This window comes from Cryptomeria japonica, chromosome 5, assembly GCF_030272615.1.
Source record: "Cryptomeria japonica chromosome 5, Sugi_1.0, whole genome shotgun sequence".
In the NCBI taxonomy this organism is placed as follows: Eukaryota; Viridiplantae; Streptophyta; class Pinopsida; order Cupressales; family Cupressaceae; genus Cryptomeria; species Cryptomeria japonica.
This window is the reverse complement of record NC_081409.1, coordinates 737807036-737829037: the sequence shown is the minus strand read 5'-3', so window position 1 is coordinate 737829037 and position 22002 is coordinate 737807036. Positions and strand designations below refer to the sequence as shown.

Here is a 22002-nt window from a genome sequence, read left to right as displayed (position 1 = left end):
TGAAAGATAGGATTAACTAGGGCTATGACAACTGTCTTTATCCTATGTCATGTGAAAACTAGAGGATAAGATCATGTGTACTAGAGACTTCTAGAAAGATTTCTAAATCCCTAGATAAACTTAACAAGTGAGCATATGTGAATAGGTCCTTAATAATGAATAATTAGAGAATGTCTTGTTCACATTACAAAAGAGGAAACCAGATAAGAAATATCCCTATTCACACCAACAGCTCTCACTAAGATAACCTTACAAGCTGTTAATTTCATGTGCCATATTCATGTCTTCGTTTTCCATATTTATGGACTTGCACCCATTTATGCCCATGTCCTTGGCTTGAAAAAATCATCAGGCCTTACAATTTGTACTTAACATTCAATCGAGTTGACAGAATTTTATATCTATTCAAACTAAAGTTTACCCAGTCAGCTTACAATAAAAATGAAATTTTAAATAACCATAATATGTCAAGGAAACCATAATGATCGACCATGTAGTGACATTTATAATTTTACCTACAGGAAAAAAAATGAAAATAGAATTTCAAAGTTTTGAGTAGAATACAAACAAAGTCAGTAGATTAAAACTGAAGTGTACAGTAAATGTCATCACAGAACAGTTGCAATCTTACATTCTCAGGTGTCACCATCCTTCTCAATTCTTCCTCAGATGGGATACGGAAATTCCGCTTCATTAGCCATAACATTTCACCACTTGGTCCCTTCTGTAGAGATGTATATTAAACATTTTGAAATTAATTCTACAATAGAAGAAAAAAATGATCGACATATTAAACAATAATAATAAAGGTCATTGATTGTTAGAAATTACTGTTGCTTGAGAAATGATGACATATAGCTGCAACGGTAATCACTAATTGCTAACAATTGAACACCATAGCCTCAACTAAATTTGGCACACCTCTAAGTGAAGTTGCTCCAAATTATTAGGACAATTTCACAGCACATAAATACCTAAACCAACAAGACTGATATTTTATGTGAACTGCAAATTGAAAGAAAAACAGATGTAAAAAAAAGGAATGCCCATAGTACACCACATGGAAGTAGAAATTAACTTTGAATTGGAAAACAAGTTCAGACTTGCCAGTAGCGATTTTCATAGAAAAGATTAACAAATGAGAGTAAAAATTTACACCCACAGCCATCTGAAAAGACCTTACACATACAGAATAGAAAATTGGAATTACATTACAACTGCAATCTTGCGACAGTTAATTACCAAACAATCTCACCATACCTGAAGATCTGCACAGTGCTTTAGCCGCTTCCTAAGAAAAGACTCCGAATAATTTGGGAACTGTGCGGCCAATTCATTCGCTCGTAGAAAAGGAATACTCCGAGGCTTCTCTGTAGCACGAAACTCGCGATAGATGTACACCAACAGCCTATTTACCATATAATTTTGAACATTTTTAGAGCCTGGAGAAAGTACTTCAATATGAGGCTCCTGCACAGAAGCATGACAAAGGAAAACAGTAAAACTCTAAAAAAATGTGCAGAATGAATTACATAAATAGTTTTACAATTCTAGTAACTACATAAAGGGAGAAAAGAATCACAGTAAAATCCTCAAATCACTTATGTAGGTCAATAGGATTTGAGTCATTGACTTCTTCGCAAGGAATATTATGATAGCAAGTAGTGACTGGTAAAACAAAAAACAATGAAATACAAGAATAAATTAATTAATTAGAGGAGCAAATAAACCAAGTAAGAGATGAGAGAAACCCGAAAAAGTCAGTATACAAAACAATCCTGTGAACAGAAAGCCCAAAACCAAAACAAGCCACCATATGAACCAAGATAAGAGGGTAATGTTAAGTATCCTATCCACAAAGTCCAGAGAGGACAGAATCTTCAGCAGTCAACACAAGAGGGCCAAAACAGAGTCTTGTGATGTCCTCAACAGAATGGCCTGGATTTGAGTATCCCAGCTAAAGATTCCTGGGAAAATTAAGAGAAAGTAACGACAGAGAGGAAACAAGATTCTCCAAATACATAGAACCCTTAGTAGAAAAATACCTCCATATTGAAAAATAACTTCTAGTTTTGTCAATTTTTGGTTGTACACATAAAACACTTGTATTCTTAAAGCATGTCAATGCTGGCCCTCTCCCAAACATAAGCAACTTCATTCCCCTTTGTTCCAGATAATCTTGTTTTGCTCAAACCTATTCACATTTTATAAAACATATCATATAAGATTTCCATATGAACATAAAATCATACGCACAAATTAGCCCAGAGAGAAGGAAATGTATCGACATAAAATAACACTTGATGGAACATTTTTATGCTGTTCGATTTTACCAAGCCTACTGGCAAAGGATAGAATACTCTTCTTTCAAAGGAGAAAGGGAGAGATTTTAAATGTCGTCTTTCCCGTGTGAGCACTGTTCAATGAATTAGACTGTGTCACGTTAACATGATAGTTAATTCTAAAATCAAGCATCTTCATGGCTGCCATATAGAACCCCATCCTTCACCTTGTTATTGCAAGAGCTATTTTTCCCATTATATATACCACCAAAATAACAGGAACACTCTAACGAGATCCTTAAATACGTATTCACAACAAAAATAATAATGCTGCTCAGATTTCCTTACTTTTCATTTCCTTATTGTAGTCAACATACATGACTAGGCAAGGGAATCCTGAAAACTTGTGGAATGCTATATATTTCCCATTAAAAAAGATTTGCATGAATCTTACTAATTTAGATTTAAAAATCAGCAGATCATCATCAATCTTATGGTGAAAGCTGTAAAACATTAAATAATAGAGCACCTAAATAAGATAATCAAAAAAATATAGTATTAAAAATAGTTGCCAACCTGCTGCCCTACAACATGTAGATGGTCAATTCGTCTTAAAGAAATTTTCCCTTTTGCTGAACGGACTAAGAGAAAGTCTGTTGATGCAACCTTGTGAGGAAATACTGGTGCACGGTACATATTTGTTTCAAGACAGGACTGACTGCAACCAGGCTTAATATCTCCAAGAAATGGAGATTTATCTGTTGGCTCTAACTGAATAATCGTGCCTGAACAATTTGATCCATTTCGCAACAAAGCTGCATTTTGGTCAGAAGATGTTAGCTTCTGGTAGTATGTAGATAATCGAGCACCCATGCCAGCATTTCCTAATAAAAGAGGTCTTTCTTCACAGTACCTGCATTGAATATAAATTAACTAGTAAGGCATTGCAAGCAATATTAAGCCTGGTTAAAATGCCAGTTCTTTCTAATGTTGTTGGATATTCATCTAAAATAACTAACAACATTCAGAACAATCACAATCCAGCTATAAGAAAACATTGATTACTTCACAAAGAAAGATCAAACCTCAGACATCACACGTTGTCACAAACATAAATTGGATCTTCAAAGCATGAAACACTAGAATTCACAAATAAGTTGGATATAGTTGACCAAGCCACTTCTGGACACTGCTTTGCAGTTCATAACACAAAATATTCGTAAAAAATTAAAAATATATCTCTATTACGAAATCTTGTAGAAGATTGCCTCAATAAAAAGCTAAAACAACTTCTACCAGGGAATAGAATACCATATTCAAAAACACAAAAGCAGTTAGTTATAGGCCATCAGTATGAACTTGAAGTTTGTACAGAATTCTATACCATTACCAAATAATAAAAAATTAGGATGGATCAATCATAACATGGTTGGTTACACAAAAACTACAATGAAACAAGGGACAGCATCTAATGAAGCGCTCATACATAATAGTAGACCACTTCAAGAGGGTCCAGCCTTGTCCTAGACAATATCTCAAATGAGATCCAAGTCAATATTTTGTCCATTTATTCATTCTTCCAATCCTCATTTTTTTTGTAGCAGCTAACTCAATTAAATACATCATCAGGCTGATCAATAATAGTAGTCAGCTGCATTTACTAGATATGCAAACCCTGACCATTATATTAGGTACGTAACACCAGTCCATCCCTTTCAAATGTTTCAACGCAAACCATGTAAATAATACCAAATCAAACTTTTACAGTCAAGTTTGTGCTTAATTGCCACCATACTTGATTATGCATCAAATCAGTAGATAATATGTTTAGTTGATGTTTTATAATATAAGAGTACCCATTGCCTCTGTCTTAAATACCATGCAATTCCATGTTTATGCTGATTGACAGAAAATAGAGTACTTAGTTTCTGTTCACATAGCAATACACAATATATTCAATGTTTGAGCAATCATCAGATAAAATATTTGGTGGTTGATATTACTTTTGTTGTGTAAATTGTCAACTCGTGATAATGAAACTTCAACATTTGTATCTATAGTGTTAGTTTCATCATTTCATGTATACGGACAAATACATTTGATATCTCACATTCTGGTAAATGCATTTCAGACTGTACAGTAGGAGGTAGATAGAGGGTTTGTGAGTAGAGGTTGTGTGCTTCCTTAACATCATATTTGGTACATAACATTAATCCCTCCCATTCAAATGCTTCAACTTAAAACATTTAACTAAACCAGATTTAAAATTAACAGATGCGCTTAATTTCTGCCATGCTTGATTGCCCAACCATCCTTAGATAACATTTTTAGCTGATAATCATATAATTATCCATCCACTACCTCTCTCTTTAATTCCACATACTTCCACACCCATGGGAATTGCAAGAAATTACAGTCCTTGGTTTCAAGTCACATTGCTTCCCCAACCAAGGTTTTGGTTTAAAAACCCTGCAAGTACTTGCAGGACTCGCAAGTATTTGTGAGGCAAAGAGACAAGTGTGTAACTTGCAGTCATACCAGTGCGCCAATATTTGGAAAAATGCATGGCAATTTTTGAAGTGAAAAAACACAAAAGTGCACAAGCTAAATCTAAACCGTGCCCAAACACTTGTCCGCCAAATTTTAATAACGTTTACTAACGTTTGTGTCTCGTGACGCAACCGAAAAAGGCACAACTAAGCATGGGTGAGGAGTCGACTAAGCACGACGCTACATTTTTGGTGAGCTACAACTTGTCTCCTTGACTGTCCTTTTGATATTGGGAATCATTTTCAGTTTTTATATCTGTGAGAAGGGAACTCAAAGCTAAGGCTTCCCACATACAAGAATAGAAGGAAAGAAGCAACACAGCATAAGAAAAGGAGGGCAGGTAGAGGCTGACAAAGCTTGGCCATCCGAATATATGCTTTAGAGGATCTTTGACAGTAATTTGTTAGTGTATCTGTTTTGCAAGGCCTTCCATGGCAAGCAAATTTTTCTGGTCATATGCAATGCCCAAAATTTTTAAAAAAGATCTTCAATATCGTCCTTTTTAATTACCACAAAATTACTGCATTAATAATATTTTAAGGTTGTCCTGCATGGTTCACAGAAAGTTGGATAGCTTATAATTTGAATTTTTATATAAAATTTAAATGCCTCGATATACTTACTCATGTTATGATATGTATATTCCTAGGAAATAATTATAATGTAAGCAATCTCTTCAATGTTATATTTATGATTTAAACATATTGGTAAATGTATTTCTCACACCTTCAATAGTATATTCCATCATCAAAACATGAGCTAAGTATCACATTTAATTAATTTAAATTATATATTTAATTATTCTAGACTTCATAAATCTTCAATCTAGTCTAAGTTTTGTTTAATTTAATTTATCTAAATAATTAGCCTAGATATTTATGCGAGTTATTTATTCCCTGTAGAAATTGGCAAATCCAACAATCTTATATGACATAAGGTTTATACTTCCTTATTAGGGTTTTTTTATTTAATTTTCTTGTCAAAATTTATTTTGTATTAGATCTAATTAGGGTTTAGAGTTTGAATCCGCCAAATTTATGATTTATAATTTATAATTTATGATTTATAATCTTCATTGATAACAAAACTTGAAATTAATATGTATTAAGAGATTATAATTGTTTTGTGGTCTACGATATGTATTTAACTCAAATTTTGATTTATAAGATTGAAATCAGTAATATCAAATATGTTCTACAAATTCATCATATATGTGTGTTTTTGAAGAAGATTATTAAAAATTGTGTATTTTCAAACATTCAATAAATTTGCCAAATTGTTGCAAATTTTTCCCCAAGTTTTTGCCAAGTCCCGAGTTTTTAAATTTTTTAGGCCTGTTGAATAATTGCTGAGTCCAAGCTTTTCAAATATGTCCCCAATCATTGTGTAATCATTGCTTTACCATTGTTATACAAAATATTTGGCGATTTGGTTTCAATTTGTTGTCTAGTTTGTTGACTCTCGTGACAATGAGACTCCATTTTTCTTTCTCACTAATGTTAGTTCCGTTAGATTGCTGAGTAGTCAGCTTAAAGTTTCATCAATGAAGATAGAATTTTCAGATTTAAGTCACCAAGATTGTTTGCTGAGCAGTCAGCTTCAGGTTTCTTTGAAGGATTTACCATGCTCACAACAAGGAAGCTGTAGGGGAGAATTGCCTTCACTACATGAATTAGGTTTTTTAACATCTTAAACTAAAATTGTAGAACATCATCTAAATTTGAAATTTTCATTCATTTTCTCAAGACTTTCATTAAACTAGCAATTGACAAGATGTAGATTTGGACAGTGTAGAGATGGAAGGATATGGTCATTCGTGTTACACTCTTAACAATACAGTGTTCTTCATAGTTGTGCAACATGCATTTCAAATTCCATCCAAGCCAGGTGCAAGATAACTCTGCTTATGAACAGCTAATTTAGGAGGTTCATAAAGGCATATGGCAGCATGACTAAATGTTTAGAGAGGGAAAACAGCATAAAATAAAGTCCAAAAATCCCAGAATTAGAACTGCAAACGACTTAATCTCAATATTATACCTTTTATTAAAATTAGTGTTTTGCAAACAAAAAATACATAACAAAGAGCTTCAATTAACAGTTTATCTTCTTACCCTATTCAAGATTTGAAAGCTATAAAACGTATCTAGTTAGGAACTTCATAAAGGCATATAAGGCAGGATACCAAATGTTCCGAGTGAGAAAGTAACATAAAAGCAAGTCCAGAAACCCAGAAGTATAACTCTAAACTATTTTCTCTCAGCCTTATCAAGTCCAGAAACCCAGAATTAGAACTCTAGACTATTTTCTCTCAGCCTTATACCTTTTAGAATTTTATTAAAAGTTTTGAAGAAAAAGAACTATAACAAAGACCTTCAATAAACAACTTATGTTATTACCCTATCTGTGATTTGAACATTCTACAAAAAGAAACGGCTAATGACTATGGGGGAAGGAACAATGAAAACATACTCCATGAGAAAAATATGTCCATCTTTCACTGAAAGCTCTGACTTTTTCTTGAATGCACCAGGTGGACGTAGAGGCTTGTTTTCACCAGGCAACCTTTGCGCCTTTGGCCATGGATGAATTTTCGTACGCACAAGATGAAGAATTGAATTTGGCCTCACATCCTGCTGGGAAAGAGACATTCCTTCCTGTAGTTCCCTCCCAGAATACACAAATTTGATCTTCTCCGAAGGTTTAAAATCTGTCAAAAGTTACATTATTTGAAGATGAAACAATAGATGAAAGGTCAATCTCATATTTAAATTAATAAGATTTTCTCCAGAGATAAATAACATCATATTCTAGTAATAAGCAAAAGATCATTAGAAAACAGCTTTCGCATTACCGGCAGAACAGATTTCTACTACCAATATAAACAAAAATTCAATTACAAATGGCATACCATTACTTGGGATCACATAAAGCAAAGGACCGGTACCTTAAACGTGTTAGTAACTTTAGAAATCGCTAATATTAATGCAAAAGATAAATAGAAGAAAAGATCCACCCAACTTCTAAAATATTTCACAGCCACTAAAATGCATTATATATATAATGCATAAGCACCAATACCTTAAATGTGTTAGTAACTTTAAAAATCACTGATCCAGATGCAAAAGAATTAAAGCAGGATAGATGCACCTAACATTAAAAAATGAGCTCATTTCACAGCCACCTAATACATTATATAGAAAAGAATAAGCAAACTAAGGTAATGGAAGAGATGAACTGAGAAAATATGGACCTAATTTTTTAGCAGCTTTTCCTTTCACAGACTCCAGTGTCTCTGCTGCGTCCACATGAAGCTTACTTGCTTTCCCTCCCATGCTCATTACAATAATTTTCATAGGTCCTTGTGCAAAAAGGTTCCCCTGCTCTTTAGCAGCAACTTCATTATGGTGTGGATACCACAGAGCCTTTGGTCGATGAAAATTAGCCAAGTCCTTACTGCAAAAAGTGTTGAAGAAAATCTTCAGTGATCCAAAGATTTCATGATGTCAAGTGATAATGACTATTGGTCAATATAATTTCAAGGGATAACGTACATTAGACTATATTGGTACAAGCAAAATAAACCATCATTGCATTTAGAGCATAGTAAGAAGAAATTCAAGAATATCTCTGCTGACTGTTAGCATGGAAGGCTGACATGTTTTTTAAGAAAAGAAAAATCAGCATGGAAGACTGACATGTTTTTTAAGAAAAAAGATCATCATAATAAAATTTGTATGAATTTGAAACATTTCTTCTCTATACAAACAACTCTCAAAGCTTTCAAATACCATATTTGCCAGGTAATAATTTTATTGGGGAACCCCTTCAAACCCTAGGTATCATTTGCCAATCAACAATCTCCATAACGATAACGAACACAGACTGTAAAAGGGAAAAACAAAATAATCAGACTGAAGTGAAATAATACTAGCCAAAAACATGTATTTCAGGAAATACCATACTCACATATTAAATGCCAATAAAAAATAATGTACCTATAAATCATCTATCTTATGAACTTGAAATAATCACCAAACGAACACAAAACCTCCTTAGTAGGAAGTCTACCAATAACATTAAGATGCCTCCATGTGAGCTAATCCATCAATCTGCTAGCAATCCATGGGCTTATCAATTTAAGTAGTCTTACCACCTCTTAGATTGCAATAGGAACTACAGGAAGGTATGACCTCATTAAGGATAAAAGGAAAACTCAGTGGAATACCATGCAGTTTTCAAGCTTCAAGGGTATTAAGTCAGAGAAAAAGGATAAAAGTAACATTGGTCGCATAGAAAGTCACAACCTGCCCTCCGATTGCTGAGGGGAAATCACAACATCAAATATTTAATAACTAAAATAAACTATTTTGAATCTTGCTTCTACCACGTTTCATTTATGATTACACAAATAATTTCATTAAGATGCTAATTGTCTAACTAATGAGGGGTACACATAAAGCCAGGAAACTTCAAGATCATGCTATTAAGATAGTGACAATAATAGAGTTTAATATGGTTACAGCATTTTCTTCAAGTTTCTACTATGCATTTGTTGATTAATATAATCTTCAGGAACCTTTCAGAACAGACTGCAGTAACAATCTCAAGGAATTAAAACACCCCCAAAGGTTTACTTCCTCCTAACCCAGATAATGATGAAGCCAATCTTTGGATAGTCAACAAACTGAAGCCAAAAGATTGATAAACATGTTAATGAGCTTGGCCAATGATTTGAGATTAAGCATTTGATAAAGAACATTCAGTCCTGGCAGACAATGTGGTGGAGCTAACTGGATGTGCCCCATTAAAGAGTTTGATGGAGTGTGCTATATTGAAGGCTGTCAAAGAATGCATTCGCAAGCTATAGGGCAAGGCAAATATCTGCATTTTCTCAATCACGAGCTGATGCAACTAAAAGTGTCTAACAAGTTTGACAAGGTTGACAACACAGATGGAATAGATTAATTGGACGGTGAAAAAATCATTAAAAAATTAGAAAGAAATTCTACACTTTTTAACAGGCAATTATGTTTAATCATCATCACATTTTATACTGGACTATTGCTACAATAACAATATATTGTTAATGGCGGCCATGTATGCCTACCTCTTATGTTGGGTTAATTACTGCTAGAGAAGGATAGCCATTTTCAATACAGCAATTATGCCATGAATGTAAACATAAAAAAATCATTCTTCAGTTTAACATTTGGAAACTATGGTTTTATGTTGCCTCAATACAGCATTCAATGTATGCAATTATGGAATCAAAACAATCTTGAACTCTGGTTTTGTATGGTTTTAAACCCAAACCATTATTTGGTATAGCTAAGGCACCTCTCTTTAAGATCATCAAAACATTTATTTTTATTAAAATCAGGTGCCATATGGTCAGTAAAAACATGGCGACATAGCACATCAGTAGATAAGCATTAATCCTTGTAGATTAATTCCCAGAGCAATCCTAAATCACCATTTCTACAAGAACAATAAATCAACTACAAACAGCTCTTACTTGCTCAATTTTGGCTTCATTGTCTGCAATCTCATGGCCGGCAGAGAATGCACAATTTTGATTCCATGAAATGCCCGCTTCTTTGTATGAGATTTCTGTTGTTGCTGAGAGGTTTTCCGAATTGAATAATATTTGTCATTGGAGATATTAAATCTAGCAATGGAAGAAGCTTGATTGGCAAGCTCTCCTGTTTCACCTGTTTTAGATGAGGGAGAAATAAACATAGCTGCTGCATGAGTCCGTAGATGTCTACCTTCTTTAGCATCCACTATCTCAAACAACATTTGATCATCTTGAAGATTGAAAATCAATTTAGCTATTGGAGCATCTTCACCGCCTTCCCAAACAATCTTATCCACCCAAGAACCATCCAACAAATCACTATTTTGCAAAGACAGTTTTTTCAATTTCTTAATTATATCTCCAAATGTTGCTTCCCCAGCTTTTGATTCCTCTGTCCTCTGATCCCGTTCTTTATCCATCTTTGAAAGCAACTCCAATCTAAGCATTTGAGGATGCCAAACCCTTCTTGAGCTTGTTGACCTTTTGTCTTCTACAGATGATTTCTGATCAAATGACTCCACATAAATTGGGTAACCAAGCAAGTAGTTTGAATGGCTTCTCTCAATAGCAGTTTGCACCTGTCTTTCTAAACATTCAGATTCATTTTTACCTTTCTCTATACTAATGTCCATATCCTCTTCATCATGCCATTCCATAGGAGTGTCATCTGCTTCAACCAACTTAGAGCTTTTAAGAGGACTGTCCCATAAAATACCAGCTTCCCATTCTTGTTGATCAAGGGAATAGAAATTAGGCGATAAAAGCGGCTCAATGTGATCCCCAAGAAAATCTGCAGTCCCATTGTCTTTCATTGGTTGGGCCCAGACACAAGAATGCTTTGTACCCTGCCAATCAACCTCATCCCAAGGGGAAGTGCAGACACGGTGCATATTGCCATGACTAATATCTTCCAATGAATCGTCTATTTCCTCTTGATATCCTTGTTGAATCAGGTTGACAGATTTACACGCATTATATCTTGAATAATGGCCCTTCAAATACAATTCTTCGTCTTCTTCCAAAACATCAGCATTTTCCAACGCACAAACCTGATCTGAAAAATATTACGATGTAATTTAGTACAAGTAACAAAATCATAGAAAACCATATGTGGTTCTATTTTAAATCAAAAATATCAGATCTTAATTAGATCAGTAGCCACCATTCATGCAAGAATATATAAAAAAAATCAGTGTCCATAATAGAGTTAATCCATCAAATACAAAAAATTAAAATGAGGCTACGAGCATAAAAAGATTTCAATTCACAAAATGATCACAAATAAATCACAGCTTTGTGATTGATCATGTGGCATCTGGTGTTAGATGCTGTATCTGTCTGATTAGGAATACGTTTCAAAATAATGTATTTTTATCAATTTACACTAGTAATAAGTGCAAATACAAATATACCACAAGAAGTAAACATTGAAAATATTGAAAATGGTGACAACATTCTTAATTCTGATCACCAGAAGGGCTATGTGGCTTTTTTTATAGAAGTTAAATTACAGTAAGAAGAGTATGTGCTCCATGGCTAGTCTATGGTGTTTGAACTGGCATGTTTCTGTATCCACAGATTTTTCAATCATTTTCTCCTAAAATCCATTACCAAGCTAAGAGATCTAAATACAGAAGAAAACAACCACTAAACAAACTTCAACTAAAGAAACTATAGACCAACCTACCATCATGCACATACATATAGACAAGGAGCACAAAAATCAAATATTCACTTTAGTGTGGTTTATAATGTTCATCAACAAAAAAGCTTATGCTCTCAAAAATCACAATCATGGTTGGCATCATTCTCACTTCTGTTCCTGGTCTCCTTTAATAATCTCGCCTGAAAAAACTCTCTTTTAAAAAGGACTTCCATGAACTCCCTTAGGAGGCTGATGTGAAGTACCTCCCTCATTCATGCAAGAACTTGATTGGCCCAATTGGGGGCTGCATGTCAGGAATTGAGCTTGTAGGGCTTGGTTGTGTTAAGATCTCTCAACTTGTGTTGCCCGCATGTCAGGATTTCAAAATCTCTATCACAATTTTCTCAAATGGATCATACATGATTAGGTTCTCATTAGTTTAAATCTGATGCTCATAAGACTAGTTATATTGCACCAAGTGAACTGTCAATCAGTCCTGCATCTGCTTACAATTTACTAAGTGCACAAAATTATCAATAGCTTTTATCAAGGAAATATGCATCCTAGCCATTTCTTGACTGTCTTTCTGACCTGACATTCCTTGAGATTCAATGGAGCTGGTGGGTTGATTGGGCATTCAAACTTGCTTGCTCCATTGGAATTCAGGGCATTCCTGACCCAGGAATGCTAGATCATTACTGCCAAAAAGAGGAACTATCTGTGGAAGGTTGATTAGCTTCCAAGACATGAAAACCAATGGTGGTTGCTGATGTAGTGCACTGTATATGGCATTGGATGCATGAAAATTAGTCATAAAATAGACTCTCATGGGCAGTTTTGGAAACAGGTAAGGAAGGCCAACCCACATTAGGGGGTTGCAACAACAGTTGGACTCAAAAAAATGAAATGTCATTTCCTGTCATATCCATATGAAAGGTCTCAAAAAATGGCCATATCCATATCCGATACCGTATTGATTTCCGTACCCATATCCATATCCATGCAACTTTGTATATAGGTTTGCAATGAGCTAAAAATAAACGAAAATAAACATAGCAAAAACTAAAAAATGCATAAAGACCAATTTAAGACTAACCTAAAGTCAAAACGACTTTATTAAACTCTAAAGTCTAAAAAAGTATTGACCATTACAATATAATAATACTTCAATAGAACAAGATTGTTGCAAAATTGCCAATTCTAGACCTATTTATGGTTATACCCATCACAAACAGGACAGAAGTCCCTTGGCTGGACAATGCAAATAAATAGACAAGGTGCCTCCCCTAAAACCTCTCCTAGCAAGTTCAAAGGATGTTTGGTGGCAGAGGAAAATCAGATAATGTGTGAAAACCTGCAACATTTTGAGCTAGGGAAATAATAAGGCTCCCACTTCTATAATATAGGTCTGTGTTATGTAAAATGAGAATAGAAGGTCATGTTGCCCTTATGGTGAAATACAAGGTTCTTGTTTGTTTCCCTCTGTATACAAATCTGCAGCATCATTGGTCACATGGATTAAAGATCATACTGGTTCAGATGAGTATGTTCTCTACAAGTCCAGAGTCAAGACAGACCATCATATTCTACTAGTGGTTGAGGATGTTAACCCTATTCCCAAACAACTTAAAAAACAGCAAAAAGCAAAAGCCAACTATATTAACACTATTTGCAAAAACTACACATGGAAATGTATCTACATAATACAACTCAAGTGTTCAAAAATTAGTGGACATTATTTCTCAAACTATGTGTTCCTTATCTTGACATAGCTATAATGTAAAGATAAAGGAAAATTTGGAACCTACAAATTATAGAACAATTTTCATATCTACATTGCTACTTGTAATTGCCAATCCTTCATTTAAACAGTACAGTACTACATTTGTATTCATTCTATTGAATGAGATGCCTATAAGATGCCATAGATATCGTTACCCAAAATATGCACACAAAGATATGGCAATGCTTCACATATGCAAAAGATGGCAATGTAAGTGACAACTCATAGTATTCTAGCTCTGTAAATGATAGAACTTACAATGGGCAAATATAATGGTTATAGTAGAATTTTAAAAGGGCAAATAAAATCTTTCTTGCCTTATAGAAATATCTAACATAAGCAAAACAGCATAGAATCCAAAGAAAATAAAAATCCCGTTTTGGGACAGCCTCTGTAAGATCTTTGTTGGTTATGAAATGTAAAATTGACAAAAAATAACTTACCCTTCAATATTTTATATTTTTGACTTCTCTTTTTCTCCCCCACTCTGTAAGACTCCCTAGCCCCAAAAATTTCAGAGAAGCGCAAGACAACCTTTCCATCCTCCTTGCACAGTATTGGGAGCCCACATTCCCACTTATCTGCAGTTGTTGATTCAGTCTGCATAATTTTAAAAAAGTGGACTAAGCCTTTTAAGATGTTAAAATGAAAGAACATGCAAACTTCACAGTGCAACAAAGCTGAGCAAATTTTTCCTTTTAAGGGATTATTGTATTTAGAAAACTTCCTAATTATAAGCTGTATAGAATCAATTGAAAGACCAGAAATCTTGCAAGATACATCCAATGAGGATGTGCTTCATGGATTTCTTTAGATAAGGTAAGTTTATTAATGTCCACAACCAAACAAAAATAGGTCAATGAAACTCAAGAATACATCAGTTTACAGTAGAAAATTCTAGAAAGAGAACATCCTGGGAAAGCAAAATAAAGGAACAAATTTACTGAAAAGTAAAAATAAAAGGAAGTAGTGCAAAACCAACACAAGTGGCTAAGAAACCAATACAAATAGCCATGTGGGAGAAACAAAACCCACAAAGAGCAACGGCTGATGAAGATAGGAAAGATCGGAAAGAATTTTCATAAAATATCTCTGCCGGGGCCTACAAGGGAGGAACCAGTGCAATTGTCTCTCACTATGAAAAGACTAATATGCAACCTGGTAATGCACATTGACAAGTGCCGAAGGCCAGGGGCAGCAGGCATGGTGATGAAGGATGAAACAACAAAGCATCCCCCCTCAATCTCTCCTAACAACCAACCTAATTATCAATGTAAAACAAAATAACATAAGAAAAATTAATCAAATACACCAGTGCAAACAAGAGGCAAAATATGTACTTCTTCATCTTTTCACAGGTGAAAGAATATCATAAAGATAGTTTCTGCCGTTGCTTAGAATAATGAGTCAACTGGACTACGCACCAAGGTTTAACAGACTAATAAAAAAGCTTTTACTTTTCGATTTAACTAGAAACCATTATGGATATAAAATGTAACAAGTCATGCTTATATATGGTAGTGTAGCCTGGACTGTAAATAAGAATCTGTACTGTGGAGTCAGACACAACAATAGAGCACAACATTTTCTATCTTCTTCTGGTTTTCTAAGTATAAAATTACTGTTGAAAAAGAAAACAGAGAGTGGTCTGTGATAACAAACAAACATCTTGAACCTCTGTGTCATCCACGAAATTGGATGGGGACAAATTCTTCTGAAGCAATGTACAGAGCAAACTCCCTCTGCTTTGAACAGCTGGCTCTTCTTAACTTTCTACAAAATTTACATAATGAACCAAATGCAAATACATATTACAGACAAAATTACATTTGAAATCATGACTAAATAAAAAAAAAGAAACTATTTATATCAGAATATAACCAATACAATAATAAACTGAAAGCCGAAGATGGGAAGCTATCATAGATAATATGTAAGAGAAAAGGAAAGGAATATGATTTTTCAGATATACTGGTAGGAGAAGCTTAAATTTCTGGCATCCAGTCATGGGAGCAAGGTCAGATCAAGTGCTGACAGAAATGTGCTACAATAGAAGTGGTGTGGAATCAGAAAGTCATGCCTGTGCAGAAAATGAGATCTTTGGAGTTGGCCATGGATAAAAAGAAAAATGATATGTATAGATTCTTGTCGAGAGGGTTAATATGTAGATTCTTAGGATTTCAATTAAAATATGAATAAAATTTATGCTTGCGCAATATGTGCTAATGATTCCAACAGATATAGGATCTTCCAAGGAAAGCCTTATTTCTTAGGATGCAAGTCTATCTTTAAAGCATTGGCAAATTGATTTCAAACCTGTGCTAAAGATGCCATCCAAATCCTCAAATTTGAATCCAGTTGCATGCCCTTCCATGCAACCTATGGGCAGCATGCAAGTTTGAAACAGTGGCAGACTTCATTGAAAAGTATATCTGCATCTGTAACGTAACCGTGAGAAGTGGCAAACTATGCACAAATTTGCAATGGTTGTAACTTGTGAGTCAGATCAACTGCTTCCAAATATTGTTACTATGAAGGCTGCCGTGCTAGAATGGATCCAACCAATAAGGGTATCCCCTTCAGATGCACAACCTACCATGAACAAGGATCTTTCATAAGGGAATGTCCTTCACTAAAACAAAAAACCCAAACTATAGCTCAAAATGCCAAGAAAACAAATGAGGAGGGAAACCAAAAAAAAAAGATATAACCAAGGAAAACTAGAGAAGAATTGGGTGGTCAAGCCAACAAAGGGAAGTGAAAATGCAAGATACAAAGGAACTAAAGGAAAGAACAATGGCAGAAACCAAAAAAGATAAAAGAAAATACAAGACTACACAAAATACAAAAAGGATTTAATGATGAAATACACTTTCATGAAATCTAAAGAATACATCTCAAAGAAATCCCAGAAAGAAAAGGCAGATGAAGTTGAGAATCTAGTTGGAGCTTACAAGAAGACCCTTGGACTGAACAAAAGAGGCATGGAGACATGCCCAGTGAAATCCCTGGAGGGTCAGAAAGGAAGGATGTTAATGCAAATAAGTCAGAGAATGGCCAATTTTGGTTAATATCCTTATATGATACCATTTACAGGATAATATCTAAGGCTATGGTGAACAAGTTGAAGCATATCCTCCAAAGATCATAACACAAGAAAAGGGGAACTTTATCAAAAGTTGTCAAATTCTAGATGGTATTTCTATGGTCCATGCGGTTATTCACTTACTCCATGCAAATCAATTTTGAATAAATCAAACCCAATTGTATGTGTCATCACTCTCAATATTTATCCAAGTCATATTGGATATCACATTCTTTTGATCTTCAAGGTCAAAGCCTTTCCAACACAAGAGGGTATGTTATAGACCTAATTAAGCCCCATTTGTTACTAATAGTCACTATCAAGATGTGCATCCTATCGAATGTGCACCTTGATCTGCATATAAATAACCTATCACCCTTTTATCATTTTATATTTTCTATTAAAAATTTGTAAATATATTCTACTTTTACTATGTGTATTTTTAAAACGTCAGTCTTGCTATCCAACAATGCGATCAATGCACAGAAAGCAGAGTAATATAACAAAGCTAATTCAACCGCCGAAAATGCTACCTCTGTAGTATCTTCATTATTGTCATTCTCATTTACTGCTTCGATCAAAGAAATCTGTTCCTCTGCACAAAGAGCCATAGACCCAATCAAGAAGAAGTTTCAACCAAAAAAAATTATAAAATCTCATTTTCTACAAGTGACACTTGTATATGAAGCAACAAAGTTCATATAAATGCATATATAAGAAAAAGTCCAAAAAATTCTTCCATGCGAATCCTTTTCTCACTAGTTTTAGACATCCAAAAACTTTGTGAAGCAAGCAATAAATTTTCATTCTATAATTATAAGATGATGTTTCATTAGATTCCTTGCATATCACCTCAATGTACAATACATGCATTTAGGTATCTTTGAGACTTAAGTAATTGTCATTTAACAGCAATAATAGATTGCAAACAGAAAAGTCCACAAATTTTATAAAGCTGCATATCATGAATGCAATACAAACAGAAATATAATTATGGGAACAAAAATTACAACAGGCTAACATTTAATTCCAAATCACTTATAGAGGAGCATATAACAAGAACCTGTCGTAGTCTGCACTTCAAAAGGTATCTCCATTGGCTCAGCATCCTTCTCATCTGCCCCTTCTTCCTCGTCATCATAATTGTCTTCGTCTAAAACAGAAGCCACCAGATTTGAGGAAGGTCCAGCCAAGGCAGCTTCAGCATAAAAGTATTCATCTCTTGAGAATCCCCGATCTTCACCTAAGCCTGTCTGTACCTCAGGCCCCTCATACTGTTCTTGGATATCCTCATAATCCACAGCATTCTCAGATTTTTTATCATAATCTACAAACAAGCAAAACAAACAACATGCTTACGAGAAAAAAACAATACTTGTGATGCATTGTAATAATGCCTACAATAAGTAAATGTGCCCTATTCCTCAAGATAAAGAACATAGACGAATTCCAAGCAGCCACAATTTGTACCATTACAGATTCAAGGAAAAAGATAACTATGTATGCAACAGCAAATATGCTCCAACAATATGCAAATTCCCAATGTCATATACCCTTTTGGCTTGATGCCAATTCTGAAACCTCCCTTAAATCTACAACATACATACACCTCCAAGAGAATCACAATTATGGTTTTACATGAATAGAATTAGATTTGAGTTGCATTAGGCATTTAACATTCAAAGAAGATATAACATTGATTCGGGATTTCCACCATTGCCCTGACTCCTAGAAATAACGTTTAATTCCCAAATCTAAGAATGCCATTGACTTACATCTGGAATCTTACCTGGATGTAAATTGTTTTTTGTTCTTTATTAATTATGCCCATCCTTGAACTCCTTCCATATTTTTGCACATCTCTCTACTTGTAATACAGTGCCCTGGCTAAAATACTTTACCATACGTTCTTAACATATATTAATTATTCTCTTAATCTCTTTTTGACCACCCTGTAATTCATGTCAGATTTATATTATTACCGTCTTCCTGTCCAAGAGATGGACCTCTATTGGTCAAATCCCTCAGTTCTCATCGTGGAGATCCAAGTTCAAATCCTTGAAAGTGACATCTAATGTAAAATTCTAAGTGGGGACTCTTGGTCTTCCATTGTTGGCTTCTAGTGTTAATATTTAAGATGTTATCTACTGTTAATGCTCATGAGGAGTTAAATAAAATTACTGCTTATACAGAGCTAACGTATTGATCTCATTTGGAGTCAACTTCTCGTTTGACTTATATATGTAAGCTATCTTCAAATATCAAATACTTTTACAAAGCTAGAGCTAATGCATTGATCTCATTTGGAGTCAACTTCGCGTTTGACCTATATATGTAAACAATCTTCAAAAATCAAATACTTTTACAAAGCTAACATATTGATCTCATTTGGAGTAAGCTGCCTTGTAAGCTGTCATTCAACAGGAAATCTACTTCTACATCAAAAATTGCTTCGTACTATTGTATATAGGTTAAATGAAACACTTCATTTATTTTATGTCAAGGTGTCTAATGAATGTATACTTTGGAAGAATGTTTCCTTCTTGGTAAAAGAGAGTTGAATGATTATTGATGCAGAAATCATTATCAATGCAAGAAAGCCTTTTATTGTAATATATTTTCTTTAGAAGAGATCAAAAGAATCATTGGTGAAAATCCTCTAGATAATTTCTTGTTTTGTTTCCTTCTCAAAATTTTGAAAGTAAAGAAAAATTTGTATATGTTTAGATTCTTGTATTTGAAGATTGATGAAATATTCTTTCCACAATATCGTATGAAAAAGTTTGGTAAAAGCAAACATATCTCCCGTGTCTAAAGACCAGATTGAGAAAATTCTCAAAAAGTTCAAAAATGCTAAAAAAGATTTTAGATATTTTGCAAATTATTCAAAATAAACCAAAATTACAATCTTTCTTGGACATGTTTTTGCCTAGTTTTTTTTTTTAATAGTTTGAATTGTCTTAGAAATATTTTTCCTCCCCATTTGAATCAAAATTCCAAGGGCTTCTTCAGTTCACAAAAGATGCAAGTTCCCATGTTCCACTGAATTCCTTTTTGGAGAGCTAGAGGAAAAGTGGAACATAGAAAGGGGAAACCTAAAAAGATCCCCAAATTCCTAGAAATAATATTTGAATGGTTAAAGAGCAAAAAAATGATGAGAACAGGTACAGTAATGGCAAGGAGGATAGAGGATGAGAGATTCCTTCAAGTTCTTATTAATAGAGTGGACCATTCTTCATTTGGTTTATTAGACGAGCATTAGGAATTTAAGATTGTGCAACTGCAGCTATATTTCACTTTTACTAATGCAAGATCACCTTTTAGTATAACATATCTCCTTATGTCAAACATTTTTTCTAAATCACTCATTTATCGTATTCATTTTACAAAGACTCTCCATCTGCTTTCAGTAGTGGATCAGGCATCATTATTTTTTAAATGGTATCATGAGTGATTACAGGGATTATGTCAGCTGACACTATACTTCTAATTACTAAATAAATGCACCAAGAATAAACTACAATATCTTAAGCCATCAAGGTATTTAAAAACTAATCTATTGCAGAAAAATTAAAGCAATAACTCCCAAAATAAGAATATTCAAGAGTTTTATTTTATAATCTCTAGGCTTTGAAAGGGTATGAATGACCCCATATTATCTGTGCAAAACATGCTCACTCCTGAGTCTTGACTTGTGTCATAAGTTTGCAAGAATAATAGCTGAAATTATGCATCACTTTCTTGCATAACAAGTATCATAAAAAGACCTTCTTGCTCGGTTGTATCTGAAAAAATTGATGATCTTTCTTTGACAGATTCCTGTAAAAGAGAGAAATCATAAGATAAGAATGACGTTACTTCAAAACCGACCTCCTATCCACGGCTATTTTAATAAAAAGTATTGAAGTATTTCAAGGAACAAAGCAACAGTTATACTTCAAGATCAGTAAGAGATGGACCAAGCTTGTTTGCCAAAGCAGAAAGATGTCCCTTTGCATCCTGTGAGATACAAACACCGTTACAATTTTAGGACTTAATTTTCTACTCCAAATTAGGCAAACTTTAATACATTATTATAAAATAGTGAGAGGAGCTTGATATAAAAAACTACAACTTACAATCAATGCAGATATAGGATTAAAATTAATTGCAAATATAAATGCATGTATTGCTGAAAGAAGCTTTCAATTAGTCAGTTGTTCTATGAGTTAATGCACCTTTGGGAATCATTATTTGCACAAAAACTAATATCAATTGCCTGCATGAATCACCAGTGCAGGTACTTTTGCATTATCCTACCTCGGGTCCATTAATAAAAAAAATAGAAATCTAACATTATCTCTAGAAGTATAAAGCATTTATATATCAACTATGTGATCAAAAGTCTAACTTATTTTCAGAATTGGTCTAATTGCCATTTTAGAAAATTAAAATTGTAAAAATACCAGTCAATACCAGGAAATTAAAAGTAGCAACTTTACTCAAAGATGGAGAAATTTGGACTAAATAAAGCTTAAGTAAATGAGTTTTATTCCAGCCATTTTGAGATTTTCAATAATGGTATTGTCATGCCCTCACCATACACACATACAAAGAGCAACATTTCCATGCCTTACATAAATGAACCCAGGCGTCCAATTTAAAAAGAAAGAAACAATAATATTTCCTTGAAGGCTGACCCAGGTTAGAACCTTGTTAGCGGCCGACCAGGTTAAGGCAAAATAATTTGAGGTTGATAATAGCAAACCCCCCCTTATTGATATATGGCACCCATTTTTGTCAAAGTAATTTATAATAAATTAATGACCCTTTATACCTGGCTGACCTGCACTTGAAGCAAGACAACCGTTAGGTGAAAGGACACTTTGGATGATATAAAAGAGAGGTATTGAGGATCATCAAGGGCATCAGAAAATAGAAGAAAATAAATGAAGAAGAATTAGAGCAGATCAGATCCAGTGCAGAAATATATGGAAGAATCTGAAATAAGACTTTAGAAGGGAATAATCAAGACAAAACATAGAATACGAGAAAAAGAAGATAAAGGGAGGAAGGTAGATCGATCGGCATCAACCC

The 22002-nt window shown here is 34.1% G+C and overlaps 1 protein-coding gene across 14 annotated transcripts in view; it reads right to left on the bottom strand.

Moving 5' to 3' along the window:
* The window catches only part of LOC131028772 (transcription initiation factor TFIID subunit 1), a 139540-nt gene that overhangs the window by 100945 nt on the left and 16593 nt on the right, over positions 1–22002 (bottom strand). For all 14 annotated transcript variants that reach the window (XM_059221710.1, XM_057959111.2, XM_057959113.2 and 11 more), the window contains 11 exons: positions 20863–20925; positions 20694–20745; positions 17990–18253; positions 17460–17521; positions 14285–14441; positions 10351–11467; positions 8086–8288; positions 7305–7542; positions 2859–3195; positions 1261–1470; positions 632–724 (listed from right to left, as the gene is read on the bottom strand). In XM_059221710.1, the coding sequence (XP_059077693.1) occupies positions 632–724; positions 1261–1470; positions 2859–3195; positions 7305–7542; positions 8086–8288; positions 10351–11467; positions 14285–14441; positions 17460–17521; positions 17990–18253; positions 20694–20745; positions 20863–20925 (2796 nt within the window). The remainder of the gene's footprint in view (positions 1–631; positions 725–1260; positions 1471–2858; positions 3196–7304; positions 7543–8085; positions 8289–10350; positions 11468–14284; positions 14442–17459; positions 17522–17989; positions 18254–20693; positions 20746–20862; positions 20926–22002) is intronic.